The sequence below is a fragment of the Colias croceus genome, chromosome 29, assembly GCF_905220415.1.
Source record: "Colias croceus chromosome 29, ilColCroc2.1".
In the NCBI taxonomy this organism is placed as follows: Eukaryota; Metazoa; Arthropoda; class Insecta; order Lepidoptera; family Pieridae; genus Colias; species Colias croceus.
Window position 1 is genome coordinate 484,867 of NC_059565.1, and position 12,893 is coordinate 497,759.

At 29.8% G+C, this 12,893-nt stretch overlaps 2 protein-coding genes and 1 long non-coding RNA gene across 4 annotated transcripts in view; 2 read left to right on the forward strand and 1 right to left on the reverse strand.

The window, feature by feature from the left end:
* LOC123704324 (P protein-like) overlaps positions 1-480 on the forward strand; it is a 36,478-nt gene extending 35,998 nt beyond the window's left edge. For both annotated transcript variants that reach the window (XM_045652656.1, XM_045652655.1), the window contains exon 19: positions 112-480. In XM_045652656.1, the coding sequence (XP_045508612.1) occupies positions 112-290 (179 nt within the window). In that variant the 3' untranslated portion in view covers positions 291-480. The remainder of the gene's footprint in view (positions 1-111) is intronic.
* A 6,650-nt stretch (positions 481-7,130) lies between these two features.
* On the reverse strand, positions 7,131-8,925 carry LOC123704438. The gene is made up of 3 exons (XR_006753130.1): positions 8,708-8,925; positions 7,508-7,596; positions 7,131-7,429 (listed from the first exon to the last, which is right to left on the reverse strand). It is a non-coding gene; the product is annotated as an uncharacterized LOC123704438 (long non-coding RNA).
* Positions 8,926-9,253: 328 nt separating this feature from the next.
* The window catches only part of LOC123704306, a 142,032-nt gene continuing 138,392 nt past the window's right edge, over positions 9,254-12,893 (forward strand). The window contains exon 1 of the mRNA XM_045652630.1: positions 9,254-9,747. The gene's annotated coding sequence lies outside the window, so the exon portion shown is untranslated. The remainder of the gene's footprint in view (positions 9,748-12,893) is intronic.

A 12,893-nucleotide genomic window follows, 5' to 3' on the forward strand; every position in this document is an offset into this window, starting at 1 on the left:
TTCGTTGTAGTACATTACAGTTCATGTACATACTACGTCTGCAAATTTCTGTGGTTTTAATAAATAAATATATTATTACTTATTTTTTAATTTATTTGTTGTTTTTTACAGGTAATGGGACATTAATCGGCGCAAGCGCGAACGTAGTATGCGCAGGAGTAGCGGAACAGCACGGTTACCGATTCACATTCATGCAGTATTTAAAAATCGGTTTTCCGGTAATGATCGGAAATCTTATTGTAGCTTCGTTTTATCTTTTATTCTGTCATGTACTGTTTACATGGCATTAGCGATCTTATTTAGTTAGAATAAGGTTGAAATTTTATTTTATTGTGTAGTATTTAAATGTATTTTAGTTTAATAGTAATGTGATAAGAAGGAATATTATTTGATTTTTTATAACTGATTGTAAGGCTGGTTGCAGAGCTTGACCGACCTTCAGTGCGTACGTCAGTCGCGCTTGTCATATGTATGGAAATTCATAAAACCGTTCATAGCTAGACCGACCATACGCACGCGTATTGTCATGCGCATTAGTGTCATAGTCATACAATTGTTGATGCGTATCGTCAGGTCCGACGGTACGCACTGACGGTCGGTCGAGCTCTGCAACCAGCCTTATAAGGTTGGATACCTATAAGTTTTTAATATTATGATTTGTATTATTGTATTATTCTAATGCGTTTGATAATAATCAATGAAATAAAATTAAAATACGTAAAATTTACTCAAGTCAAGGTCCCATAAAATTTTGTTAGGTCCAAATAAAATTTTTTTTTTTTACTTTTGCCTCCTACACACTATATTTTTAACATGCAAAAATCATTTTTATTCTTAAAAACCATGTTAATTTGGTATTTTTAAACTTGAGATATATAATAGTTTTAAGTTTTACAAAGTGATGTTCTTGTACTTAAATTGAAGTGGCCTTAAGTTATTTCACTAAAATAGATATTTTTAATAATAAAAAAATTATTTTAATGAATAACTTAGTAGAGAAGTAATAGTTCTATTTATTAATTAATGTTCAAAAATAAATCACAAATTAATTTTAATTAGTTTTAATCCAGTGATTAATGACTGTAATGCCAGAAGTGGGTTCGATTCCCATTGCTACAAATATATTGTTTTTGTAATACCTTTAAAAATATATTTTTAGACATAAATATCATGTTTGTAACAAACCAATAAATATTTAATATACTATACTAGCTTACCGCCCGCGGCTTCGCCCGCTTTGTCTAAAACATATAAATTATATACTAAAACCTTCCTCTTGAATCGCTCTATCTATTAAATAAAAACGCATCAAAATCCGTTGCGTAGTTTTAAAGATTTAAGCATACAAAGGGACAGAGAAAGCGACTTTGTTTTATACTATTTTGTGATGATAGTTCTGTAACATGCCATAAAATAACAATTTATTTGTATCAACTTCGTATCTATATTAAACTATTTTAAATTTTAATTATTTCTTTGTTTATAATTAAAAAACATTGTTTTAAAAATTGACTCCTAAATTAAGTTCCTTTATATTAATAAAATGTGTATTATTTCTGTTAACCTTTAAAATATTACATAATTATTACCATTTTTTTTTTGTTTTTTTCTGGAATATGTCAAATTACATTTTTATCAAAAATTGAATACAATCTAGGTGACAACTCTATCAACTCAATCTAGGTGATCTAGGTACTTGTGATAAAATATTCGTGATAATATGAAATAGTCTTCCACTAAAAACTATAATATTATATTTAATTAAAATAAATAATATTATGACTATTCTCTCTAAACTTATTACAAATACTTGAATTGATTAAATGGATCAAAAAAATATTTTCATTTCATCAAAAGTCCAGCCGTTCCCAAGTGAAGTAAAAAACGGAACACTTTTTTTGTAAGCAACATGTATTACATTAAAACTATGTTTATGTACATATTTTTAAATTTATGAAATATTTCTCTCTTACTCTTTTACTTTAAAATATTTTAATTTTTATCAATTAAATATATATATTATATTGTATTCTGAGTATTTATAGAAATTGAGCTTTAAATTTTAAAAATAACTTTATGATGAGATTTTCGGAAATTTGTAAGATATTTTTATTGTTATTGATTGAAAATAAATATATTCTATTGGAATGTGTGTGTTTTTTTTTAGTCCCCGTTCATAATAGGTATGTTATTATACAGAAAAATCATATATTCTCATTTCATTTCAATGTTGGTATCATTTCTGTTGAACTTCAAAACTACTGTACCAATATTGATGAAATTTTGTGCAACATAATGGACAATAGAATGACGATATTGTGAGCAGACATAATAAAATGGGCTAGGATTCTAGGAACCAGTGTTATTTGAATACAAATTTAACTTCCCTACCTAGAAAAAAGAAATTAATGATAAACTATGTAATTTTTTAGACTATCATAAAATTTCATTTAAATTTGTTCAGTAGTTTCGGCGTAAAAAGCCAATAAACATTCATATGGAGGGGGAGAGAGGGTCAAAAAAAATAAAAAAATGTACCTCATGTAATTTATTGAAAGAAATAATAATACGAGTAGAAATACATTATGTACATATTATTTTTCTAGTGACTATACTAACCAAATAAACAATGAAAGCAGATTAAAGTTAAAATTAATAAAAACAACATTTAATTAAACATATTATTTAACTTCCATAAGTACCTACCTACATCTGTTACGTTTTCACTGAACCGATTTCGATAAAATTTAGGATAACCGATAGACTAGGTAATTATCTAGACTCATGCAATAACTATTAATAGTAATGTCATCAAAACATTATGTATAAACTTGAATAACTTAATAAATAATGCCTGAGTATGTAACATTGTTTTACGAGACGTAAATATTATTATAATATTAAGAATAAATATATTTAAAAAAATTCAAACAAATTATCCTAGAATTCATTTGAGTAATATACAAAATATATCATAGTTTCTCCCCTTCCATTGACCATTGCTACAATAATACAATATTAAACAAGGGTCGTATTTATTTTATGTCTAATTTTGGCGCGTAAACTGCGTCTTAAAACGCAATCCCGCCATAACTATGTGTCTCCCTTTGTGATTACAACAATAGAATATTTTTGAGACATTTTTTGTTGTACAAATAGGTAGTAAATATACAATTTTTATTAGAAATATGGCAGCAAAGTTATACGTTGTTTGAAAATAAATTACATTGAAATTTGAAATCATTTTTTATTGTGTTTCATTTCATCACGTTTCATCGTGTCAATTACATGAAAAAACTTAGAAGTAATAGTAGTAGCTCGTAAAAACCATCTTAGAATGTTTTTACATGGTTTTTACATTCTTTCGTGGTATCAATAACATACCTTATAATATATTTATATATATATATCAGTAATTTTTAAACTAAAAACCACAAAAATACTTACTAACTTCCAAACTCAGCCATCTAGCGGCGAATATTAAAACTAAATTATTGACACATTTTTTCATTATTTATTTTTATTTTAAATAAAATGTGTATTGATACGGTGTAGTTCTACATAAAAAATTAACCAAGACTTTAACTTATTAGTCTGTGCTAAAAAATACGCTCGCGCTGGTGCAAAGCATTTCACTGTCAATATAAAAGTTACCGTTACTGTTATTGTTAAATTTGATATAATCACACACTAATAATAATATACTACGTATATAATCTTTAGCTAAAATGTGGTGTAGTTCCAAGCGTACATAATTTATTTTAACGAAAATATTTTATTTTTAATATTCGCATAATTAATGCCAGCGCCATCTATTAAACCTAGGCTGTAGTTATTTTATTTTGATACTTCTAGTCACCACTAGATGTCATTAATATATAATAAATTATATAATACGTAAATGTAGATGGCGCTAGTAGTTTCAATTATATATTTAAACAATATTTAAACTTTTCTGCTAGAGCAATATTTAAATAATCATAAAAAAATGAAAATTACATTTTTTCTTTAATGTTTACTGATTATTGCTATCCATATTGTAATGTTTGTACATTTCATTCCGTAAATTCATAATGATGAAATTTAATACAGCGCCATCTATTAGAATCTAGTTGTAACTCATGTGCAATTAGTTACTTCAACTCAACGCTAGATGGCACAGATATAAAATATAATTTATCTGAAGTTATTATAGATGGCGCTAGTAGATTGCTGCATATTAAAGTAGTGTTTTCAACTTCAGTAATATTTAAATATCCATAAAAAAATCTAGCAATATACCGTTTTTTTAAATGCTTTGGATATTTTTCATCCATATTATAACTTACGTATTTTATTCGATGAATCCTATAATTTAATACAGCGCCATCTATTAGAGAGGGGCTATAAATATTATTAATTTTGATTCTTCTACTCACCACTAGATGTCAGTGATATAGAATAAATTTTAGATTGCAGTTTACATCGTGAAATAAAAAAAATTGATGAGGTGAGCTTAGAGACCGTATCAGAAATAAATAATAATGTAAAAATAATAAATAATTATTGACAACTTAACTAAATTTTATACACTTTGAATGTCACTGTAAAATAGACGGTTAGAAATCACGCGGTGTTTATTTGTATTTTGTATTGACATTTTTTTTTTTTTCATTTTTTTAGATGTTTTGCAATTTTCAACAGGTCAAGAAACAAATTAGATTTAAAATTTCTCGAGTTTTTAGGATAATTTTCGTCTTTATTTTTTAGTCATACAGCCTTACAAAGGCATAAATTTTATGCATCGTATGATATTTATTATTTTTATTGTCGTGTATATTTTAATGACTCAAAAAACATAAATGCACTAGGTACCACGCAATCGTTACTTATTTTTTCTTTCTAGTAAACTTTTCATGCAATCCTTTTGTTTTATTAAAATGCAGGCAATTTTGTAGATAGATAAATTGTAATATTTAAATGCATTTTTGGCTTAAATTTGGTGGTAATAAAACAAACAAATTTATTTTTTTGCTCTATTCATTGCCGATGTGTATAGGTTTCAAAAATAGTAGCACAGGTAACATCTTCAATATTATAAAGCTGAAGAGTTTGTTTGTTTGTTTATTTGAACGAATACTGGTCCGATTTGAAAAATTATTTTCGGTGTGATAGCCCATTTATCAAGGAAGGTTATAGGCTATATTATATCATCACCCTAAGACCAACAGGAGCGGAGCATTGCGGGTGAAACCGCAGGGCACAGCTAGTTTGGTATAATACTAGTAAAGAAATAATTTTTAGACAATCAATATAAGTATCTTTATTCTTTTACTGATGTAGGTATCTGTTCCACGCATCACTAAAAGCTGGATGGAGTGAATTTAGATTTTAGATGAATTTTGGGATTTAGATTTAGTTTTATTATCTATTAGCTATTGTTTACTCAGTTATATTAGTTTCTAATTTAAGCCCATAATAAAAAATTAAGTAGATAGGTGCAAAATTTTTTATAGAGTTTTTAAAAAATTGTGCAGAACCATTGAGATAATATTACTACGTATGGAGGAGTCACCACGAACAATATCTGTGCGCCAAGCGCGGCGCGCGGCGCGTGGCGCATTTTTTTGCTGTAAGTTTTAAAAATTATTATCTTACTGATGAAAAGATATTCCTTTGCACTTTTCCGTATTATTTTTGCAATATCGTAACACACACGAAGGCATATTTGATGAGTTTCACTTTAAAACAAATAAAAAAGTTAAGCCATATGACTTATGGTGAGCGGAACTGGGAACATAAGTGATGTAGGCGGTGTCGTCTCCATATGTATATCTCAATGTGCAAAATAAATAAAAATGAGCCTTATTCCTGAAGTAAGCGGTTTATTAGCATTTATATTCGCATATAAAACATAGCAACATTAAATATTTATTTCAAATGAAAAATCGGCCAATTCATAAAATATTCAAGCCCCCGTTTGATTTTACTCAAATTATCCAAATATTGTATCATTCCGTAAAATGTAACAACTAATTTCCCGCTCAAAGAGCTGTCAGTTAAAATAATAAGATCGTTTTCTCAGTTCAAAAATTAGGATCCTTTTTAAGCCTCGTTGCCTCAGGCGGCGTTGTCTTTGTTATTTTTTCCCCATTTCTTCTTTTACGTGTCGCTGATCACAATTTGGTTTGGATAAATTGTTTATTTAAAATGTATGAACTTAATTTTTTGGATGAATGGTTACTATAGGCCACTATAGGAGGCTATGACTAACGGAAAAAAATGAGAAAATTTTCTATTTGGATTGTGATTTGTATATGTGGATGATATCGTTGGCTTATTGTGATAATATTACAACTACAAGTCTACAAACTACAACAACTGAAAAACATGAAAAATCTGTTTATCTTAGTATTTTCCAGTGTTTGATTTTACGCGAGTAGGTATTACACATTAAAGATTTTAACGAATTTTATACGCGATTTATTAATAATATTATCTTAATTATATCTGTTTCATCTTTTTTAGTTATGTCCTAGAATTAAAAAGATCTCTAACAAGTTGCTCGCCCCGACTCCGCCCGGGTAAATCTATACTTCTATACTAATATTATAAAGCTGAAGAGTTTGTTTGTTTGTTTGAACGCGCTAATCTCGGGAACTACTGGTCCGATTTGAAAAATTCTTTCGGTGTTTGATAGCCCATTTATCGAGGAAGGCTATATATAACATCACGCTACGGCCAACAGGAATGGAGCTACGGGGGTGAAAGCGCGGAGCAGCTAGTAATCTATAATCTACTTCTATACTAATAATAGATAAATGAAGAGTTTGTTTATTTGAACGCACTAATCTTAGGAACTAGACCGATTTCAAAAAAGATTTTCTCGTAAGTATATCCACTGTTCATTTTCGGCCTAAACTATCTATCTATACTAATATTATAATTCTGAAGAGTTTGTTTTTTAGTTTGTTTGTTTGAACGCGCTAATCTCAGGAACTAGTGGTCCGATTTTCAAAAATTATTTCGGTGTTAGATAGCCCATTTATTGAGGAAGGCTATAGGCATATTATCATCACGCTAAGACAAACAGGAGCAGAACACTGCGGGTAAAACCGCGGGGCACAGCTAGTTCTATAATAAAAGTCATAAAAATTTCTGTAACCTTTTTGAAACTATACACAAACATAGCTCGCTCATTAATAAAACTAACAGAGATTGTTTTAACTCGTATAATCATACACAGTTCGTGAAAATGTCAAGGGTGTACCTATTACGGGTCAATAGTCACAGGTGACATATTGATGGGGCCTCTGTTATAGGGCCTTATTGCTACATCGGGGCCTCTGTTATTCATTGCTCTATTTCACCGTATTTGCTGGTTGTTTGTTGTTCTTCTCATGTCTGTTATATGACCCTATTGTTACAGCGGGGCCTCTGGAATAATGACCTATCTTAGATACTTTATTACCTACTGTAATATTATAAAGAGGAAAGGCTAGGCTACTTTTTATTGCGAAATATGTACCACGGGCGAAGCCGGGGCGGACTGCTAGTTGTCAATATTTTGCGTTTTGTTGTTGCTGCCACTCCGAAGCCTAGTTTATAGGACTAAATCTGGAAATGAAGGAATGAATGAATAATGTTTTAAAACGAATGAAAAAGAAAAGGACAGAGATATTTCCGAATTAATGATGAAAGGAATGACAAATTATTTATTGTATATCATATTGAACACAATTTAAAGATCTTTCGTTTGTGGACGAATGGACGTAACAAAGTAAAATTTTAACAAGGGGCCTCTATTATAGTACACTGGGGCCCCAAAATAGTACTTTAAAATTAATTAAACCAGTTTTACTGAGGCAAGTAAAACCTTGACACATATATGTATAATTGGCGCGACAAGTGTTCTAACCTATATACGCATAATAAGCTTATTATGTAACTTAATCTTAACTTAGAGTAAGTTGAATTGCATCTGGTTAAGTGTAAGTTGATACATGCACAACGGGGTTCTGTACAAAGCTTTTTGACAGTATTTTTTAATATTAAAGTACTAGTTGCGTTCCGTGGTCTCACCCGTGTAATTAAGTTTCTCCATATCAGAATAAAAAATTAAGCCCAATGTTACTCCATATGTATAACATTAACCCGTCAAAATCGGTTCAGCCGTTCTAGAGATTAGCCGGAACAAAAAGACAGACAGACAGACAAAATTACTGTTTTGGTATATATATGTATTTAATTAAAAAGCGATTATTTTGATAATTAAACAGACAAATCCTCCAATTTTATTATTGGTATAGACTATAGAGTATAGACTAAAGATTATAAAATATTATTTATTATTTAAAACACAAATTAAGGTTTGTACCCATGTATCCTTATTACTTACCTAGGTCACACCTAGGTAGGTATGTATGGAGCAGAATCTCAATCTATCTCCGTTTCAGATTCGTTGCGTGATTGAGTAACACACATTCATGCAATACCTATTTTATCAAAGCACATTCTAAATTGCTGGACTCAAAAGTATGACATTTTACATGCTTTATTTACTTACATTCGTTATTTTCTAAAGTAAAGCAATGAAATTAAATTTACATAACAAATTTTTAAATTAATTTATGATTTTCAAATAATAATAGTTAATAAATAAATAACTAACAGGTATATCATCCCATTCTCCGGTAGTTACTCCAAAATAATTAATAATATAACACACCTTTTCTTCTATAAGTTGGTTAAAATGCAGCCGTAAATCGTACAAAAAACATTAAAACAAACATTTCATTCGACTACCTTCATAAAAAAAATTATCCCATTGTCTCTGGATGCGATACCCACTCATAACTGTATTATAGTTACTCTACATTATCTTTGTCACAAAAAATATTATTTCTATGCCTTATTTTTATTCAAATTAAGTCGAATGTTGCAATAACAACGAGATGAGTCGCGCAAGCGTAATAAAATTTATTTGTTCGAAAACGCATCCAAGTGGAAGGGAAAGATACTTTTTCTAATGCGAATAGACAAATAGACACATATTCCCGAATAACAGACCCGAATTACGCGGCAATTTGAATTAGTCGCATAATACGATCGAATAGTTTCGGGGCTAATCTTTTATATGGCAATATAAATCCAATTTCGTAAGAAATAAGGCAAAATTTCGCCTGATGATACTTGACATCTCACATCGGTCGCCATTTTCTATAATGGCCGAAAGTAATGCGACATCTATACAGAGTTTAGTGTCATCGCGAGCGTTCATCGTGATGGTTGTGCGTGCACGTAATTCGTATTTAGAACCTTTGTATAAAGAAAAATGACACGGAAAATCCTCAAAACATAGCATAGTAAACTTTGAATTTATAAATAATAATTTATGTATCACAATCGATCACGAATCGCAGCGTGTTATGTAAGGTGAACAAGAAATAATGAATTTATCGGGCAGTGTTTGAATTGTCGTTTTGTGGGAATCGATATTAGGTGTTATTAATGAAATTACTAAGGTGCTCCAAGTGATATTGTTGTATAGAACCTGTTTAGACTACAGTTAAATATTTTCGGTTCAGTACAATCGTGGCGGTAAAATCGATAGGGGTAATAAAAAATGCATATTTTCCCCATGGTTTAATATCGGTTCGATACAAGCCGGTTTCGTTCTGGCCGATGTTGTGTTTCTGATAGTGCGATCAGTGATATAATGATATGAGTGATAAAATATTGTTGTGATTTCTATCCTGAAACACTAAGGTTAGTAAACAAACATATTTTTAATCTGTTACATTATTTTCGTGTTTAATATTCATCTATGAATAACTACTGTGCATTTAAAAATAAAAGGTTCGATATTCGAAATTGGAATTGTAATTTTTTTCAGTGATAAGCGTACCATAATGACACTGGAAAAGGTTTCATGCGACAGATAATGAATAATAAAATAGTCTGTGACCCGCATAATATATTCAAATTGCTCAGGATAGATAATGTTTTATGATCGCGTGATGATTTTTATCACTATCAGGAATCTATAACCATTGTTCTGTGACATTTTAAACGGCCAAATGTATTGTTGTTATGACTGTTAATTTATGTCGTTAATAGTATCGATCTGACATTTTCACTCGTGAATGAAAACAAACATTACGTGATCGTATTTTTTTTTCAAGTTTCAGTTTGTTATTTGTAGTCTATGGTAAATTTATTTACCCTAATAAAACACCTGAAAACACTATGTACATTGACCACATTTTATTACGCCATTTATTAGCAAAAATTGTCAAAAATGTTGAAAATAAAGATTATACAGTAACAAAAACCATTCTTATAACACATACAGTAACTGAAAGATACACCATACATTACTGACATAGAAATTCATAATTAACAAGCGAGGAACTACTCAACCCTGCTGGCAGAGTTTTCAGGATTCAAGAGTATATTGTTAGGGGAATGCAAAAAGGTCATACAAAGGGATGCTTTTAAAATTGAACTAGCTATTCTTGCACTGTTCTGCATTTTATTTACCTCTTGTAGTTTTTGTAGTATGCTACTGTGCTAATCTATGTTATTCTATAGCCTCATTGAATTATTATTTTCTAAATAAATTAAGTTTCACAATTATATCAGTTAAAACCTAAAATAATAAATAAATCAAGGTAGTTCTGTTGTTCTATACAAAAGTAATTTTCAGTTTGATTAGATAATAGCAGTGCCTTGCAGTTATTTCCATGCACAAAAGCAATGGTAATAGTACATCTTTTCATCTGCAATTTTATATCTATAAGAGTTTATTTATATAAAATGGACTGAGTAAAATGAAAAGTTAATAATAACATAGCTTTCTACCGGTGAAAGAATTTACCAAAACGACTTAGTAGCGAGTTTATCCTAATAAACACAAGAAATATAATTATTCCTTTTTATAATAGCTTTCAAACTAAAACTTAACAAATTATACACTAATACTTAAAATGTAATGTAAATAAATATAAAACATACAGATACAAAAATTAGTTAATACATATCTGTAGTTTAAAGGTCAATGTTTTTAAAAGTTTATCAGGTGTAATTATAAAATGTAATGTAAATAATTTTTAATTAGCATACTCTAGTATACAGACTATATTCCATTCCAAATTGATTCAGTATATATAATACTAGCAGTCAGTCCCGACTTTGCCTGTGGTACTTAAATAGACTATAGCACTCAGGGATTATGTACATATCCAATGGTGAAAGAAATTTTGAAAACGGTCCAGTAGTTCTTGAGATAAGAACGTACAAACAAACAAACTCATCTTAATAACACTAATACAGATTTTCAGTATTACAAAATGCTTCCTATGTCTAGACATTCCGTGAATCTAGGTTTATCCCAGTCTATTTAAAGCATGAAGTAGCAAAACAGGTTTGAAAATCGGAGAATCAAGTTGTACAGTTATGTACTAGCAAGTAGTGTAAGTTACAGCTTAGCGATGACAGTTGTTTTTATCGTTTTTTAGGATTGTTATTTACATATTCGTACATATAGATATACTAGCTTACCGCCCGCGGCTTTGCCCGCTTTCTCTAAAACGATTTGAGATTTAAACTATCCTATCTCTTAAGTTGGATTGAACTGCACATGGTGTGCGAATTTTATTGTAATCGGTTAAGTGGTTTAGGAGTCCATTGAGGACAAACATTGTGACACGAGATTTATATATATTAAGATAAATAAATATTGTAACTGCAACTTATAGTAGGTATGGAAAAAGAATTTCTTTGAGATTCTATCTATATTTAATATGTAATTTTTGTTTAAATATTTATTATATAAACTCAAACTCAAGCATTTCTTTATTAAATTAAACTTCCTCTAGAAGCACTTTGGAATATTTATAACATATTTTTAACATTTACCACCGATTCGGAAAGCAGTATCTATGGAGAAGAACCGGCAAGAAATTCCATAGTTGCTCTTTTAAAATCATGTCAATATACAGTATTACATATTATTTATAATATCTGCAGTAACTATGAGCGTTTAGTAATTACTGAAAGATAAAATGAGAAAAAAGAAAATATATAATCACAATAGTAACAGTTCTTGCGCGACGCTTTTGATATCTTTGAATCTTGCCAAAGAAGTTTCACTTCCGACACGTGTGCTCGGCACACATGCTCGTTATTCTTATAAATTTTTGATGTAATAGATTAGTTAACATGACAGGTTCACATGGGATAAAAACTAAAACCACAGAATACGTAATAGGAGCTAAACGCTACTAAAACTTAAATATCACTCAAGACAAACATACAAGATTTCTTGTATTTAAGTATATATAAGACCTTGAAATATAAAGTGTAGGAAGGTACATTATATTTCAAGTACTTAGGGGCCGTCCATTAATCACGTGATGTTTTTTTGGCATTTTTGATCCCCCTCCCCCTTGGTGATACGTGGTGAGGTTTAAGACTACCCCTCCCCCCTATATCACGTGTATTTTTTCGTACCTGCAAAGAATCTATTTTTTTATTTATAAAAAAAATACTGGTATAACAATCATCTAATTTTATTATAGAAAATTAAAGGCTACTATAATAAACGTTCAGAGGTAGTCAGAAAGATTGCAGTTTGTTTTTGAATGACATAAAAATAATGAAAGAAATGCGAAAAAGTTGTACGCGTTTGACTAAAAATAAATACACGTGATATTTACCTTTACCCCCCCTCCCCCTGGTGATACTTCGTGATTTTTTGATGGACCCCCTCCCCCCCTTTTGAGCCTCACGTGATTAATGGACAGCCCCTTACATGAAATATAGTAGGTACTTCAGAATTTCATATCAAAATAATTTCATTGTATAAGCAACACTAGTGAAGAAAGGATATGTTATTATTAAAAATATCAAGT